Source organism: Hoplias malabaricus, chromosome X2, assembly GCF_029633855.1.
Source record: "Hoplias malabaricus isolate fHopMal1 chromosome X2, fHopMal1.hap1, whole genome shotgun sequence".
NCBI lineage: Eukaryota > Metazoa > Chordata > Actinopteri > Characiformes > Erythrinidae > Hoplias > Hoplias malabaricus.
In genome coordinates, this window is record NC_089819.1 from 39,889,845 (window position 1) to 39,909,193 (window position 19,349).

The window sequence follows — 19,349 nt, forward strand, 5'->3', positions numbered from 1 at the left end:
TATGCAACATTATATAGGGTTAGGAAATTGAAAAGAAATTAGAAATATGAGTCTCTCATGATATGGAAACATTAAATAAATATTCAGAAATCCATCTCAGTCCATTACACTCAGGGTCACTTATTGAAAAATTTTTTTTCTTTTTAAACTGAGTTTGCGACAGGGCTCTTATTGCTCTGTGAACACATTTCTCTCTCGCTGATGGTTTATTAATGAAAGCTAATGGCCTCTCGCCCACTCTGTACTGTATTGATTGCATTTGCTTTGCTCATATATAATCTGCCAGAAGCTCAACAGGGCATCAGAGCAGCTACTCTGTGACTGAAAACCTCTTGGAAATCTGCACCTCGTACCAATAAAGGCTGGACATTGATGTAAATCAAGATTTTAGTGAATGTTTTTCATACTAAGAAATAACCCTTACAAACAAGTAGCAAATAAACGTGTACAATCAAATCATTTGTTTGAGAACGGCTTCGTAAACCCTTAATAACCAGTTAATTCTTCTCAGAACAGGTCTGCCATATTGGTGATGTCCCTTTAATTCAAATAAATAATCAACTTTTTCCCATTTCATTAATTTATTCATAATCTGTAACTGCTTTCTACTGCTTAGGGTCACGGTATGTCTGGCATCTACCTGAAATTACTGGGCCAAAGCAGGAACAAGCCCTGGACAGGTTGCAAGACCATCATAGAGCATCACATATTTACCCATTCACACATATGGAAACACTACAATAGACAATCTACCTACCAAAATGTGTTTTTAGACTTTGGAAGAGCACCTGAAGAAAACCAGCACTGATATTGAAAGAACACATCAAACTTGCTCACAGACAGATACCTGAGGGAGGGTTTGAACCCACAAGCCCAGAATCCTGGAACTGTGTGCCAGTGACACTGCACCATCATGCCGCCCATTTTCTTTTCCTTTTAGGCCTAAATTTAGGACTGTGTTGGAAATGGGGCAAACAAAGGACCGCAGGCATCTCTGCTCCCAGACGTTTCCTCCAGTGCTTCCTGGGGGATCCTTTGGCATCCTTAAACCAGCCAGGATAAATAATCCCTCCGGAGGGGTCCTGGGTGAAGCTCTGCGAGTGAGTCATGTTTCGAATCATGTGTACATTATTTAAAAAGGCAAAAGGCACAAGCATGGTCTTCACACAGTGCAACAGAATGAGTATTATGTAGTTTCTTTAATCTGAATTGAACATGGAGACCATGGAAAACCTCAACCCCTCATTAACATAGAAATGATGAAAGAACACCCCCAAAAGAAAACCAGAATAAGACATTAAATAAATGCTGGGAAAATATTTCTTTACAGAATCAATCTATGAAAAGATTTCTCCTCTAAATTAAGTTGTTGTGTTGAATATTGCGGGTATTTATATATGTCTTAAAAGAGCAATCAGTTATTTTCTCCAATGATACTTCTTCACTTGAGACCGTCTTTATACTAAAACATAGAGGCCTGGTGTATCAGCGATTGTATTCTAAAACCATTTTAATCATGGCTAACCACATGTGGGGAACCCACTCTATAGAGCATAAACTCATATCCATAGATATCCATCTAATTCAATCAGACACTATTAAATAAATAGACTCTTTTTAGAAAAAAGATGCAAAATACACAACCACATTGATTCGTACTGATTGTTATCGCTGGCTGTTAAAAATGACCAATTGCTCCTTTAAAAGTTACAGATTAGGTTTCAGAGTCGTTGAGTACATTGGACATTTGTCCCACTAGGCTGTTGTGTATAGAACAGTCTGGTAAGTTGTTTTTGGGATTAACTCTGTTCATCTTCCTGTCGGAGGCTTTTCCTCAAGTGTTCTCCAATCACAGCGAGTGGGTTGGCCTTGAAAGCGGGGTCTTTCATCATCCGCTTGAAACGGGACATTTCTGTCTCCCTGAAAAAAAAACAAAAAAAAAACAATCGTCCATTCAAATGAGCTGAGGGATAAGCTATGGCCTTTACCATCTGAATGCCATTTATTTGTGCTATTTATATGGATGAGTAAATTATTTTGAATATGTCTATAACTGAGGGCATTTTGCACACGTAATATGACTTCTCAGATGGCAATAATTCAAATATTTAGTTATTTGATCTCTCTTAAATTTTTGCAAAGACTCCATAGATTACTAGTTCAGGAGCCAAAAGTTACTGGACAGTGCTCCACCACCCCAGAGTACACAGACAATTGATCAGGGACTTCATACTCCTTTGACATATGTTTGACTATGGGCTTGTTGACCTTAGGCTCATGTGCAGCTCCTCCAGTGTGTCTCTTTCCTTTCATGTTTGTCTATAGAAATTACAGACAGTGTATGTAAACATAATGAGTGACTGAATTCATTTATAATACAGGGTGTAAAAAGGCGATAAATAATTTGTCAAGAGTGATTCCAAAAGTAGCAAAAAGTATGCAGCACAGAGAAGAGTCCGTGTTTATAGATAGGTGTGTGATACAGTGCAAGAAACCACGTAATGACGTTTTTAAAAATTACATAATTGTTCAACACAGTTTGAGGGGAAAAAAGCAGATTTAGGCAGAAGTTATCATATTTATCAATGACGTAAAAGCATCAAGAAGTTTTAATGTAATTCTTCCTTACAGTAATTTTCTTTTCTGTCCTTGCTTCATGCGGAAATAGTCTGTGGGCTCAGCTTTCCTTTTCTTGACTGGACTGAAAGAGACCAAGAGAGAGACCAGTTTTAATGTAGAAAGCATGGAGCTATGGCGTCACTCACAAATGGTGTCATTATAAAACAAATTTATCACACAGTATGAGACCTATTTGTTTTATAATTTGTTTGACAAAAGTGAAAAGACAAAAATAAAGAACTTAGCAGAGAAGAAATAAAGAAGAGAAGACAAAGGGAAATAGAAAATAAAGGAATTCAAAGGCATATGTGTGTGCCTCTAACTAGCCACATACATGCTTCCTACTCAGAATCCATCACCTCCTAGAGCACTGAAATACTCCACGTTTGATTTGCACTGGTTATATTTCTGGATTAATTTCTCTTATGACAATATACACAGATATATATTCAGCTTGTGTAACATTATAAAAATCAGATGTTTCCTGCTGTGTGAAGTGTTTAGACTGAGAGGATGAATTATGATATTAGAACACAGTTCTGTTAAAACAAATGAAATATTTAAACCCTATGATCAAGCTCAGAATTGCAGAGAAGATTAACTAAAATGGACAAAATATTTTAAACTTGGAAAAGAGTTCATCAGTGCAAAAATAAGAACTTAAGCATGAACTGCTTATGAAGTTATGAGACTTTTTTACAATTTAAAATTTTTTCCTGTTTGTTGTATTCAAGGTAATCACTTGATTTGAATATTAGATTAGAGAAAGAGAAAATGTGCTAAAAGATAAGAGAAGAAAACAACTCAGAGAAGTCAGTGAGAATATTATTTAAGAGGAGAGAGAGAGAGAGAGAGAGAGAGAGAGAGAGAGAGAAAGAAAGAGAGAGTTGTGTAGTTTACCCTTGCTTTCTCCTTTGTGTCAGAGTAGTGTTTTCTGTGATGGACGAGAGCTCTGGAAGAGCATCGACGAGGACCCTCATATCGCCTACCACTGGAGTCGACTGCCTCCGTTTAAGCGCCGACTGCTGCTCACGAGACACTTTAAATGCACTGATCTCTAAATAACACACACACTGCACATTTACTACACACGCTGATCTCCAGCGATGCCAGCAGAATCCTAGAAACCAGAAAACTTGAAGACCAAGAGAATATATTTGTCCTCTCTTTGTCCTGTCATTCTCTTTAGGTGTGTTTGCTTGTGTGTGGTGTGTGTGTGTGTGTGTGCGCGCGCGAGGAAGCGATTTACACAATTTATACTGATATTTTGAGCTTGACACTTAAAAATGTACCATAACTTTTTGCACAGGCCATAAGTTTATAATATTGCTGATTTATTTATATAATTATTTATTAAAAAATTATTGTCATTCCCATTTATGATGATTATTCTCGCTTAGGTGTTCCAAACTGGAACAAATCTGGACATGTGTGTTCCATTTTCTCAAAATTTGATTTGAAGCTAACAATAGACACGCAGAGGTCATTAAGTTCTTGCCCCAGCATTGTGTCCTCAGACCATAGCAGAGACTGATCAATACTTTTGGCTAAGTTTTTAACAGCTGTATGGCCTTGCAGAGTCTGAATCTCCATTAAAACCTAATTATAATCACCATCCAGGCTAGTGTTACTCTGGGCATTGATTGGCCAAGCAGATTCAGTTTCCCACGGCAACAGAGGAGACATGGAGCTAAATAACCCTGCAGACACCAAGACGCAATTTGAAAACAAAGAGTCATCAGAGACGACAGAATAACTGGAATGCACCTCATCATATCAATAATTAATTAGTTAATATAATACCTAATAATAATGCAGGTAAAACTCTACAAGGAACTGCCATTATAAATAACAAAGATGACCAAATAAAAGTACTCACATTAATATTTCTGATATTTTCCCCAAACAACTGAATTATATTTTATAGATATCTGATTTTTAAATTTTTTTTGTACAATGTTTTTGTTTGAGTTTTTTTTTTTTATTAAATAGATCTAGACCAGCTGGTCTTTCTGTCTAATGCTGACTGCATTCTGTATTGAGTACTGTTTCTTTTGGTAAGATATTGCAATTTAATTCACTGCTATAAAGTAAAAAAAAATATTAAGATATTTCAAAATGCATTTATGTATTTAATTGCTTTTTTATATTTTCAGCTTTAATGGTTTTAGAAATATAAAATTGCACCAGGTTTAGTGGTCTAAGTGCTTTCATTGAGAGACTGTTGATCCACTGAGTGGATCTGCTTTTCCTTCAAGCATATATAGATCAGTATATGTATAGGTCAGTGGTATTTTGTTAGCAGCAGTTTGAAAAGAAACAGTAGTATGCTCTGCACATCTCATAGGGAATGTGCGCCTTACCCTCAGAGCTTAAAAGTATTGTGTGTAATTGGGATTGGTAACTTCTAATGAATGGGGAGAACATTGTGTGAGAACTTTTGAATCAAATAATTTTTTTTTAATAAACTGACAAATGCAACCACTACAATCAAATAGTTTAATTTTCCAAATATTTATGGCTCAAAATGTTACTGCCATTTTAGAATTATACATTTTAGGTAACTATACAAGTCTTAATTTATGCCTTCAGCACCCGTACATCCCTCATCCCTGTGTAACAAAGAAATGTTTCAGTATACTTCCAATATGAGAAAGAAAGAGAAAACTCACTGTTAAGCCACCGCTCTCTTCTCTCCTTCATCTTCTCTTTCTTTGACTGCTGTTTCTTCTCCTCTTGACCTGAGAAAACAAGAAATGTTAAATATAAATCATAAAGTCTGCAACACTAACACAATCTGTCTGGGGTTCAGAAACAGAGCAGTAGAAAAGAGCACTAAAACAATTGACTACATTTCAATAGTATGAGTTTCTCATTTATATTTAAAGCATTATCATCAGTATGTAAAACACTGCAGTTTGACGCAAAATCATGTTAATTTCATCTACATATTTTAGTTTAACCTATTATTTTCTGTTCAAGTCATGACTAAATTATACATTAATTGGAATATTTTGTCTGGATTTTTGTAAATGGGATAGTTCAAGTGGAAAAAGAGGATCAGCTCTGACTGATAGAGGGAAGTGTGTCTGTGTGTGTGGGACGGTTTGGTGGATATGAGAAGCAGACTATAGCATGCAAGTACATAGTTGTGTGTAGTGATTAGTGTAGCTTGTGTTATTGTAGCTGTGTGTAACTTCCTGCTCCCGGATGGAGTTCCACTATCAGCTACAACAGCCTCCTTACCACCACAATACAGTTCTCAGGATACGTGTGTGAGTGCTTGCTTGCTATTTTAAAATAAACCAGGCCTAAAGAGTGGGTCAAATGGAATGTACGTGTGTTGTTTCAAGGTTGTTAATGATACAAGAGCATATGCATTGAACTACAATTTACAATGTGATTCTCTAATAGTCCAATTGTGTGTGTGCGTTTTAAGATAACAGTTCCCATGCTGCCCAGACAGTGGACGCCTTCATGTTCAATCAACCAGAGGCTTGGTACTAGGATAAAGGTGACGTTCAGTTGTTCAGGAAAGAAAAAAAACACAAATTATGCACAAGATTTCTTTAGACCAAAATATTCCTAATTTAAAAAAAGGCTACAGGTTTAGCAGCATTTTGAAAAATCTGGTTTTAAAAAAAGCTTTCATTTTAAAGTTTGTGAATCACCGCAACACTGAACTGGACAAGTTGTTACAGAAAATGAATGAATTTTTAAATTTTCAATTAAAGCACTTTTCAGTAAAATAGGCTGGAATCAAGTCTAATCAGGTTTATTGTCACATCACATCACACAGGTGTAAGGTAAGTGAAAAACTTGGGTGCATAGTCCCTAAAAAAGTTTACAAAAAGTTATATTATATATTAAAAAGTTGATTCATGAATGAATAACGTTACCTTAAAACCAATTGTTTTTCTTGAGAAATTCCCAATGAGTTTGATGTGTCACATGACCCTCTTCCCATTGAAAAAAAACAAAAATTGGATCCAAAATTGCCGACTTCAAAATGGCTGCCATGGTCCCCACCCATCTTGAAATGTTTCCCCCCTCCCATATACTAATGTGCCATAAACCGGAAGTTAATATCACCAACCATTCCCATTTTATTAAAGTGTATCCATATAAATGGCCCACTCTGTAGGTGTTACATGTCAAACTAGCATCCTCATGAATGCCAGGACCCTAGGTTTCCCAGGAAAACATTGACCAGAGCATCCCACTGTATCTGTCTGCTATAAATCTTCCCACAGTGCATTCAGGTGTGCCTCTTCTGGAAAAAACACATACAGACCCAGGCCACTGCATGATATGAAAGAAAAGTAGACCAGGCCACCTTCTTTCATTGCGCCATAATCCAGGTTGATGCCCTTATGCTCAGTGTAGGTGATATCAGCAGTGGGCACAGCCCCTTTAGACAGTAAGCTGCAGTTCACAGTGTTTTGACACCATCTATAACAGCCAGCCAGAACTTATTCAGCAGTCTGTGCTGTAGCAATATTGATCTGAATCAGGGGTTTTCCACCAGTGGTTGCTGCAATGTTGGTGGTCTGTGACATGCTATCCAGTTTAATCAGTGAAAATACTATTTGAAAATTATTTAATTTTATTTATTTTTCTAAACATTTTCAGATGATTTGGGGATCTGAATGAATAAAGAATTTAATGCAAATACTGAAAAAACGAGCGGAGATTCAACCTTATCCCTGCACCAAACAGATAGATCAACTGAACTTTGTCAATGCAGTGTTATGGTGCTTTTCCACCACATGGGTCTGGCTCTACATGACTTAACTAGACTTGGCTCTCTTAAAGCTTGTCACTTTTCCACTGGCAGGGCTCCCCCGCAACATGGAACCAGTAATGCTGCAAAACCCCATCTCTAAAAGTAATTGCTGGCTTTGAAAACCACAACAGCAGCAGTGGTAAAGTTAGGCGATGTTTAATCATTGTGTATTCACGTGTTGTTTTAGTTTTTGGACTGAACACCACTCCATGCCCCAGATCAGTTTTACTTGTTGCACGTTCGGGTTTCACTGGAAATTTTCATCAGCCATCAGCTGTAACTTAAGAGATTTTACAAGCCAAGAGTTTGTGCTGAATTTGAATGAGCTCTTCATTTGGTGGTGATAGACACGTCTCTCTGGCCAATTAGTGGTCTGTAGGGTTTACACCTCACCATCTAGTACTCGGCACGGTTGGAACCCTGAGCAAGCTGGGACTGAAAACTTACCTGGTTCCAGGTACCAGATTTGGCCAGTGGAAAAGCAAAGAAGCCCTGCAGATTCAAGTAAAGTTGTGTAGGTCATATCATATCGCCTGTTCACGGCGAATTAACTAGCGAATTAACTAGCAAGCAAAAGCAGATAGCTATATACACAATTCAGTTTAGGTAATCATTTTTAGGTAATATATTTTTGTGAAGCTGAATTTGCCCTGTGAAAAACTGGCACCCCCTCCAGGGTATATTCCCACCTGGCTCCCAATGATTCCAGGTAGGCTCTGGACCCACAGCATTCCTGAACTGGATAAGTGCTTACAGATAATGAATGAATGAATGAATGAATGAAGTTGAATTTGGAGTGGTGTACTGTAAAGCTGAGGTAGCTATTTGTTACTAGTGAAGTTTGCTAGTCAGCATGGATTGGTACTTGGTGAGGAAAGGGAGAAATGCCACTACAGAGGAACTAACCTCTGATGCTGCGTACTGTTCAGGAAAAGTTACATCTTCAGATGAAATGGTAAAACTCAGGGAAAGACGAAAAAGAAAGAACAATGAATATTTTACATCAAATATGAATTTACAGTAACAGACAGAGCTGGAGAAGAGGTACCACTGTGTTTTTTTGCTGTAAAAATTGCCACGTAGCCTTCAAAACTACTGCTACATATGGAGATGCATCGGTTATTTGAATGAAAAACCTATTGAGTATTTGTGATGGACATTGTGTGCTATCAAAGGACAGCTGTCTCTCATGAGAAAGAGGGCAAATGTTAGTGAAAATGCACTGAAATTATCAAAGCAGGTGGAACTCAGCTGCTAGCAAAAAACAATTTGCATTGTGCAACTCCATGAACATGCAAAACAAATTAATTTGGTCTGTAACAAATTAAAAACTATTATATTGTCAGATAGCACAACTGGGCAAAGAATTGACGAAATGGCCACTGACGTGAAAGAGCAGCTGATAGAGAAACTTTAATCAGTGCAAGTTTTTTGATTCAAATAGACAACAGATATTACCAATGATGTGCAACTGTTGACATTTGTGTCAAACAAGGATAGTAGTGCTATGTGCAAACCACTTCCAGGGCAAACTACAGGTGCAGAGATATTTAAAGCCCTTGATGACTTTTTCAAAGACTACAATATTTTGTGGCAGAACTGTGTAACATTATATAGTGGTGGGACCAGAGCAGAGTGGTAGCCAGACTGGATTGCTTGGGCACATACGGAAAGTTGCACCGGGCAGGGGTGTATCAAGCTTTTCAAAAGTGGGGGTGTTCTGGGATTGGGATGTAAAATTCCCTCTGAAATTATCATAGCCAAATTACAATTACAATCATGCCAAACTTCTGGAATTTCTATATTTTATGTATTTCTAGTCCTACAGTATTTAAATAAAACCATGAGTAGTCCTGTTAATGACCCTGTCAACTTATTCAACAAAAAAACCCCTTGGCCTAAATTTTCAACACCATTAATACTGCTCAGTTGGTGCATCTAAATCTAACTCCTGTTTGATATCAACATAGTGTAAATTAACAACAACATTGCTAAATTTCCTTTGGGATCAATAAAGTATCTGTCTATCTATTGGGATTGTTGGTGACGTAGCATGTAAAGTTGACATGGAAATGGTGGCACTGAGCGTGCATTAACGGTGCCAGTGGGGCTAGGTACAGCCTTAGTCACCAGGGAAGCCAGTGTGTATTTATGTTGGTTGATGGTAAAGCGTAAGGTAGGACTGTAAAGCTGGCTTGGAGGGGGGTGGGTCTGGGACACCACTGTTGAGCCTTCTGGAGGTGTGGTGGGCTTAATTCAGTGAAACACTAATGAGAGGAGGTGCCTGCCTGATGACCCCTGTGAAGAGTTAGTGATACAGTGGCTGGTTGGGTACTCGTGTGATGGGCTCAATGAGTAACCATAGCTGTTAAGGATAGCCGGTTGCTGATCAGATCATAAACGGCCACAGCAACCTTAGTGTTGAGGAATTTTGGTGGCTGCAGGAAGGAAGAGTGTATTGTGGGCCCTATGTGAAGCTCTAATGGATCAGCATAGGATATTTTATATCTTATCTTGTATATGACTATAATTAAATACCAGGTAGCACTGACAATGCCTGAGACCATTAAATGCATTGTAAATCAGTGTAGGATAAAAATATGTTTGAGCACATTAAATTAAAGTTAAAAGATCTATGTTTCTTTAGTACTGACATCAGACATGCAAGCAAAGCATGATGTAACATAAGACTTTTAAATGTCTTTAATTATTCTACAACTTTCAAATATTTCCTGTCAAAAAGTAAAAAAAATATATATATATTGCATTGCATCAGTTATAATGCAAAAAACATTCATTCACTCATTGCCGCTTATCCAGTTCAGGGTCACGGTGGGTCTGGAGCCTACCCAGAATCACTGGGTACAAGGCGGGATCACACCCTGGAGGGGGTAAAACTTCTTCACAGGGCAACACGTTCACTCACAAATTCTGCATAAAACATGAAAATTATAGTTGTTTAACTTTACACAACAATGGATGAGCTCTCCAGTTTATTAAAGCCACAACACCAGAGCAATATGTTTGGCTTAATATTTTAAACAAGATGATGTAACTGGACCTCCATTAAATACACCACCGTTTCATCAATCATACATTTTAGCCATATAAGTGTTTCTACATAAATACCCTGTTCCTTCAAGTATTTGTTACTTCTCTTATTTTACTTAAGTGCTTGCATTCAGTAACATTAAAAAAGTCACAGTAAATTGTAATCTTGTCAGATTGTCAGGGTCACAATTTGCTTGAGTAAACAAGCTGCTGTGAATGTCATTCAAGTACAGTGTACTATGCTGTTTGTTATGAACAGGCAATAATGAGTTTTCCATGATAATACAATGTCCTGAACAGCCTGAATTTCTAGGGCTATTCACTGTACCAGTCCTGCCTCTGCACCACCCAAGTTATGGTCTCAAACACATTAAGAAGGCAGTTCTACAAATTAACTCTTGACGAGGCCACAGCTGTTCACTGTAAACCATTCCAGGTGAGGACCTCATAAAGCTGATTGAGAGACCACCAAAGGCTGTCAAAGCAAAAGGTGGCTACTTTGAAGAATCTAAAGTATAAAACATATTCTCTAGTTCGAGTCCCACTCCAGGTGACTGTCTGTGAAGAGTTTGGTGTGTTCTATCCTTGTCCATGTGGGTTTCCCCCCACAGTCCAACACAGGTTTGTAGGTGGTTTGGCAACTAGGTGTATGTGTGCATTGGTTTCTGTAGGTGTGTGTGTGCATTGGTTTCTGTACGTGTGTGTGTGCATTGGTTCCTGTACGTGTGTGTGTGCATTGGTTCCTGTACGTGTGTGTGTGCATTGGTTCCTGTACGTGTGTGTGTGCATTGGTTCCTGTACGTGTGTGTGTGCATTGGTTCCTGTACGTGTGTGTGTGCATTGGTTCCTGTACGTGTGTGTGTGTGTGTGTATGTCTGTGTGTTTCCCTGTGAATGACCAGAGCCCCCTCCAAGGTTGTGTTCCTGCTTTGCGCCCAATGACTCCAGGTGGGTCTCCGGACCCACCGCAACTGGATAAGTGGTTACAGACAAGTAATTTCCTGAGCAATTTCCTGAAGGGGCTGAGAAGTGCTTGTATTTACATATGAAATTGAAATGTACCGTCAGAATATAAAAAAATTATAAAAATCCACCTGATAGATTGAGTCTTTAAAATAATGATTTAGCTTTCACTGCTTGTTAGCCTAATTAGCCTAACAGGCTGACTGACCACATCTGGGGTAAGGCTTTTCGCTGAACTATCACTTTAACGATAAAATGCATAGCAGCAGTATAAATGGAGAAAGTGATGAATCTCTCCATCACCATCACCCGCAGCTGCAAAAACAGACGTGTTCAATGTGCTGTAGCAGCGTGATAGCATCTCTATCAGAGAAACCGTACCTCTGCCCCATCCCTCACTCTCTGTCTGTTTGCAGTGAGTGAGGGATGAGGGGAAAAAAATCCCTCCCTCCTTTAACACATCCGGCCCAGAGAGGGTATCGTCTTCCAAAAGCTGGCAGAAATGGACACGGCTCAATTAAGGATGAACAGAACATTGTATCTTTTTTCTCCTGTTATCCTCATCCCTCTGCCTCTCAGAGGAAAAGAGGAGAAGTTGAGAAGTGGCAGGGGTTAAGGAGGCGGTTTTTCGGGGTCAAGGCAAGACAATGATATCTCCGATTAAAGAGCCCATTCCTGTCAAAGCAGAGACTCAGTCAGATCGATTGGATATTAGAGACGTTTAAAGTCAATGGTCTGAAAGGGGGGGGGGGCACCACTATTACATAGAACTAAACATTAAAGAGATGTTTAAAAATACATTTAGCACTTTTAGCATACATTTAGGAGTATGGCCTATCCACCAACAACCTTTGAAATAAAACAACCAAGTCTGTTTTTGTGGACTCTCTAGGACAGAAAACATGGGACTCAAGAAGCTGTTCTGATTTGTATGGCTCAGAAGCTGATGTTATATGGAAAACGGTGCTTCCACATTCAAGCATCTCCAATCACGGCAGCATACTGGGTTTTTAGTAAGAGTGTAGTGACTGGGGTAACTGCATAAAACAGAAATAACAGTAGCAGAGAAAATAGAGAACCAAAGAGAAATGTAGAAAAACAAAATGGAGAAAAACAAAAACTTCTGCTCACTAGCTTTTCATTGCTCTTCGCTCAGGTGTAGGATGAGCACTGGCACCTTATTATTTAAAAGAACACACACTAAAATAGGCCTCTGAACAGGGTAATTTAGACAGAGTGAGGTCCTTGACCCTTGTGTAATTTTGACCAAAACTTGTCAAAAACTTTTCATTAAGATCCTAGGAGTTAAGTTGTGTAAAAGGGATATAATAGGTCACATGTATTGCTACACTGTGCCATTATAATAACTTTATGGTAATATAGATTTTTGATCCTTGCAAATTAATTTTTTTTCTCTCCTAATACGTGATGTCCTATCTCTAACTATCCATCACAAAAATAAAGCTTTCTACCTGTAGCTGGCATTACTGTCAGCTCTCTACTGAGCCTGTAAGATTGAATCTTCAACTGCTTCAATTCTGGATTCTTATATATATATATAAAGCTTTAATTGAGCCTCTGAGCTCTTTCTGGAGCTTCTTTATCTCTACATACCCATGGACGGAGTCGCAGTTTGCACTGATGAACCGACTTTTCTCTGGCTCCAGTTGGGAATAAACTTTTCAGGTTCACGACCCAATAATATTGGTGCAAACATGCCAAACGTTTCCAAATTAGGCTTGTGAACGGGAACACTTCCAGTTCCTTTTTGGTGGAAAAGCACTATCATTGCCAGGGCTGAACAGTTCTGAGCATGGAGGTTAACTGTTCTAGGGGCTTTCCCATATGGACACGGTTCAGCATGCTATATTTATAAAATGGGCTGAGCCTGGGTTTCTCAAGATGGTTAAATAACTGTTCTTGTGGCCACAGGACTGCTCGGTGGAAGGGCTTAATGATGTAGGGATCCACTGATTGGTTTCATATCTTCATCAAATTGTGCCTCAAGTTCCAGTTCCTTTATATATATATATTTTTTTTTAATTTTGCATTTTATTTCTATGTCCCATTGTGCAACTTAGTATGCTAATTTTCTTATTCTATGAAATTAAGATAATTCTTTATTATTCCCACGGTGGGAAAATTCAAAGTCTTACAGCAATAAAGGGACAGTAAAGTACTCAGTAATTAAAAGGTGTAACAAAGGAAAAAAAAAACCTAGTAGTTACTGTAAACATAAATATCAGTATATAAATTAAAATAACAATAAGAAAAATCAAAAAGTCTAAAAGGATATTTACAACTAGATGAACATGGGAATGTGAGACTGGACACATCTGGCAACAGTAAATTATTATAAGGTGCATTCCTGGTCCTGTTTTAGCAACACAGCAAACTGAAAAAAAAACGTAACTGGTCTAATGGGTCCACATCAACAGAAATGTATGGCACAGATTTAGTAACCATTTGGCCCCACATTGTAGAAAAGTCAATTGATTTTCTTTATTGCTCCTGAAAATATCCTCCCCGGGAGTGTATAGAGTTGAAGCGTTGCTCCCAAACCAAGAAAATGGTGTCTGATATGTCTGAAGAGCCTAAATACAGCAAGAAGCAAAGACTTCTTTTGCCACTTTTTAAACTATATATTTTGCCAATATATAGTTTTATGATATCAAACTTGCAACAACAGAGGAATCTTTTGGTGTCATATTTTCTAAAAGGTGCTATATAGAACCATCTATAGCGCATTCTCCATCAAACTGAAGAAGCTTTTTATGATTCAAAGTGTTCTTCAAGTGTTCAGGGTTCTATATAACCATTCTATAATATAACCATCCTTTTTAAGAGTTGGTGACCTATATGTATAGATGTGTAGACATAAAATCACCAGAGTACTGCTGAGCTTGGTATCAAACACTAAAATCATCACTAAATAAAGTATAAACCAACAGGTCATCAAGCTTTTAATTTTCACAAAAAAAAAACCCAGCCAATTCAGAGGGAAATAAAATCACTGGTGGGTTTTCCATCCACTGGGCTTTTGCAAATTATACAAATGCACATATAAAACCTGAACCACCCACATTCAGATGAGGTGGAAAATGTGGAAAATATCCATAAAGTGCAAACATGCAAAACAGTAATGGAAAAGAATTTTTCAAATAAACAATAATGTTTCAGGTGGCTCATGCACAGCAGAGTCTCATAATACACACCCACAAGCTTTTACCAGCCTCCCTCAGCTCTCCTTCATCTTCTCTCCTATCCACATTACTTTATCGTGAGTAACATTAGTGTTAACATCCAAATGTTTTGGATATTAACCCAGCTGTTGGAAACTCGCGGTCACAGAGGTGAGATTATGATTAGAATAAAGGAGTTTTAATTTGTGTTTAAAAAATAAGAGCCAATACTGTATCCCTGTATTTACCAAGTAGTGACTGGTAGCTGAAACTAATCAATAAAAGGTCAAAACTGGGACATAAAACCTCTCATAGGTGGTGACCCTTGTTAAGGTCAGAGTGAATAGGGGTCATCCTTGATCACTGCACATTGATTTGGATTTCAAGAAGATTCTAATTGCTGTCAACACAGTATGTCACTCAGTGATGTCACTGGTTTATCTTAGAATCTCATTTACAATTTTGCTTAATTAAACTTTTAAAAAATTGTTGCAGTTTCAATAATTTAAAAGTCAAATAAAACAAACTCTCTCATGTACTTTCTTTTACTGTTCTTTTATCTCATCTCTCCATTTTTCCATTTGTTTGTTGGTGTCTTTCATTCTCTTTCTATGTCTTTCTCTTTTTTTTGTTTCCCCTCCAACTCTATCCCTCCTTCTGTCCCCTCTTTAGGTCTTTCACTCCTTATTTCTCCCCCTGCTTTCTCACTCTCTCCTTCTGATCCTTTTTATATTTTATTTTTTTGTCTCTTTGCCTTGTCTCCTTCATGTTCTAGTCCTCATTATCCCTTCTTGCTTGCTCCTCTCTCTTTAAGGCTATCATGCTAAGAACAGTCATCCCTTACAAGCTAGAACACACACACACACACACTCTGAAGGGCAGTGGTGCTGTGATGCAGCTGAACTATTTCACGCATCAGTTATTTATACCACAGATAAACTAAAAATAGAACAGCAGACTTCAACCAACCTCAAACACCCCCCCCCCCCCCCCACACACACACACACACACACACAGGATGTTGTTTTGTGCACAGAATATGAACCAAATCTCTGATACATCCAAGTCACATTGTTTCAATGGAATGACTGTTTTATAAATTGATACAGTGAAAAAAATTAATGATAGTTTCTTCAAAGAGAAACGTTGGTCTCAATAATGTCTAAATAGCTGCTGCCCTCTAGTGGGAATAACTTATAATGACAGCACTCATTGTGTGTTTCAATGCGTGTGTTTTGAGAGGGTGGGGTTGGTTGAAGTCTGCTGTTCTGTTTTTAGTTTATTTTTAGTTAACAATCAGGTGATATTAAATAACATATATATTCATTCATTATCTGTAAGCGCTTATCCAGTTCAGGGTCGCGGTGGGTCCAGAGCCTACCTGGAATCATTGGGCACAAGGCGGGAATACACCCTGGAGGGGGCGCCAGTCCTTCACAGGGCTTCAATAATATAGTAATGTAATCATTTCAGTGCTGACGTTATTTGTCACATTGTTTTGTTTTGTGATATAAGAAATTTTAGTTTTGTACCATTTATAGTGTTTAAAATCAATTCCAGCAGAGTTTTAAAGCAAAAGACGTTTCGCAGTCCATGACCCTGAAATGGATAAACAGAAAAGATGATGATGATGATAACGTGTCAGAGTGGAGGGCCTCACAATTATCGTCATCCACCAAAGAAGGGCACTGCAGAATATGTTTGGGGACCACAGCATTGCAGTAACATAGCCCAAACAGCCTTTCTTGTCTATTATGTCATTGTAGGCTGTTGGAGTGGTGTATGAATACAGCCTAGAAATGTAGCTTATATTTGGCTTATATAATGTATCTTATATTGTTTTAAAGCAGGAACAGTCAATTATGCTTTTTAATCAACCACAGTTCTCTTTGAATATATGACAAAAAGAAAACAAATGTTCTATGAATCAGAGTAGAGGGACCATATTTTTCATAAATTAGTAAGACACAAAGAATGAATGAATGAATGAATATGTTGTACTGTCCCTTTAAAAAAAAATAAATAAAAATGAATGTATTCTAAGAGCACAAACAAACATGTACTGTCCCTTTAAACACAACAACAACAACAAAATAGAATGTTGTCTAAGCACAAGCAAAAATGTTGTAAAAAGTCAGATGGTGTTATTTATTTTCAAACTGTAGCTTCTTATTTATCAGATAGCAAATAACGTTTCCAGAAAATGTATGACTTTATATAAAGACATAATTTACAAAGAACAGACAGGAGTTTTTCTAAAGAAAATTCACAATCCTCACACACATGGAGGGATCCTGGTTTGTTTGTTTGTTTTTAAAAAAGTTCTATTACTGAGCTATTACAGGACTGCCTTCCTAGCCTAACTGAGCCAAGTCATTTATTAATTGCAACAATGTTCTTTCAGCATTTTTATATTCATCATCTCCTGAGTCAGGCACAGAGATTATAACATTATTTTGTGGAAGGGCAGTAATTATATAGTGCTGTCAGGGAAAAATATTCGATTGAGCTTTGAGAATTATTAGCAATATTTGTATATTTAATCAACAGTTAATATTTTTATTGTTACTATCATCATTATTATTTACTGTTAATTTTTTGCTCCGCATCCAGGATATACAGTGGTGTGATACAGAGGATACATGTTATCAAATATATCGTCACTGTCACACATGCATGGAAACCCAGAAATGTTACAGAGCAGTATGTGTGAACGCAAACACCCTCAACAGTGTGTGATTTGGTCGTGGATCATTTGTGGAGCATGTGTTGTGACGATATGCTACGTCTCCCACAAAAAGAGCAGCCATGTTATCCAGGATGTTATACCAATTGCTGCAACTGACTTTCCATTTGTTACGAAGAAAAAAAAAATCTCTCACCTTTAGGTTCTTCTGCTGTTAGCTTGGCTGCAACTGGAGAAGGTTCATTCACCTTCAGAGTCTGGACCAAAACATCTGGAGTGATTGTGGTGTCAGCGAATATTCCCTTTGGGAAGTTAAAGGCCTTTTGGATAAGAAATTGAAGAAAAATTCAAACGGTCACTTGGCCACATTTAAAAACAGAATTTGCTCCATTTTGTGTCATTATTAATACAGTACATGATCAAATGTATGTGGACGTCTGCACATCATGGACATGCCTTAACTTTGGAAAAATGTTGGTAATGCTGTATTAAACTGATATGTATTTGGCAAAACAAAGACCTTTTGCTGGACAATGTATTACAAACACTCACCCTTTCACACGCTCGCTACTTCATTGGAAAGACCCCTTTCAGCTTCCACTCACTACCCACTTTATTGGAAACATGTCACGATACACCACCCTTTTTATTATAAACACCCCTTCTACTTATACTCACCGCTTAGAACCCCTGCCTTTCTACAGCAGCACTATGGCAGTTTATTAGGGACAAACTAAAAAATACTCTGCTACGTGCACTCACTGGCAACTTAAGAAACACCATACACATCTGTATAAATTATTGGGAAAACTCTTCTATGTCCACACTGGCAACAGCCTACTTTCACACACTGCCCACTTTATAATAAACAACATCAGTCTACATCCACAAAATGGACAATCTACTAAAAACACCCCCTTCTACTTCCACACACCAATAAATAGCTGTCCAAATACTTTAAGTTGTCTATTTGTGCATAATTTATCACCCAATATTTTGTGCACCTGAAAATGTTCCGTTCGACATTAAATGACACATTGGAGCCTTATAATTTTAGGCGGAATGGAAAATTAAATACAGGTAACACTGCATATCTGTTTACCTTCAAGTCCTGAGGGTTTCCAGTTGGTTTTGGTACATAATTCTGTAGTCCTGGCAGAACTGGAGGTTTTATAATAGGTTTTAACTCTTTAGACTGGACATTTAAATGCGTCTTCTCGAGTTTTGCTGGAGAGCAATTCTCTGTCTCTATCCTCACTGCCCCGTGGTGGAGCTTCTGTCGAGCTCTCTTTATTTTCCCCACCATTTCTGCTATGACTTTCAAATATCAAACGGAAAAAATCTGTATCTGCTTTTTTAAACCGCGTGCTTTGTTTTGGTTTTTCACGTTTCACTGAGAGCAACATCTAAAATCGTCCGGAGAGGACTGACCGACATCAGTTCCACTTTGGTACCGTTAAAGGGCCCGTATCATACATTATATGAATAAGGGCTTCTTTTGTACCAACATAATTTTAAAGAATGCATAAACAATAATTTATATGTTGTTTACATATATAATGAAACGTATTTCGCAGAAAAAATGATCTAAAGCCTTGAAATTGACTTCCTTCATTTCTCCAGTATGTGCAGGTCTATAAATATGCAATTAGCTCTTACGTCTCCACCCACCCCCCCACCATTCGTCTGTAGCTTACTCAGGACATATTTCCTAGGTTTATGACATAAAAAACTTGGCCTGTCTAAATCCATCCGTTTAAATTGGAACACAGTTCAAAGCAAAAAGGCAAAGCCATAGCTATGGCCTTCTTATTTATTGCATGATGTCTTCTAGTAGTATATTAAAATATACTTAAAATACTAGTGGCTTAACATCTCACAATACCAATTAAAAGTTTCATAATGACTTACCCAGAGTTTGTTAAAATTATAATTTAAAATATTTTAAATAACAATGAAAAGAAATAGCTCCGGTTTCCTCCCACAGTCCAAAAACACAAGTTGCAGGTGGATTGGCGACTCGAAAGTGTCTGTAGGTGTGAGTGTGTGAGTGAATGTGTGTG

At 37.7% G+C, this 19,349-nt stretch overlaps 1 protein-coding gene across 1 annotated transcript; it reads right to left on the reverse strand.

Moving 5' to 3' along the window:
• Positions 1-766: 766 nt before the first annotated feature.
• On the reverse strand, positions 767-18,719 carry LOC136676428 (ribosome biogenesis protein SLX9 homolog). The gene is made up of 6 exons (XM_066653436.1): positions 18,389-18,719; positions 17,483-17,606; positions 5,292-5,360; positions 3,520-3,676; positions 2,630-2,701; positions 767-1,920 (listed from the first exon to the last, which is right to left on the reverse strand). The coding sequence occupies exons 1-6, from the start codon at positions 18,590-18,592 to the stop codon at positions 1,800-1,802; spliced, it is 747 nt and encodes a 248-aa protein (XP_066509533.1). The 5' UTR covers positions 18,593-18,719; the 3' UTR covers positions 767-1,799.
• Positions 18,720-19,349: the final 630 nt, after the last annotated feature.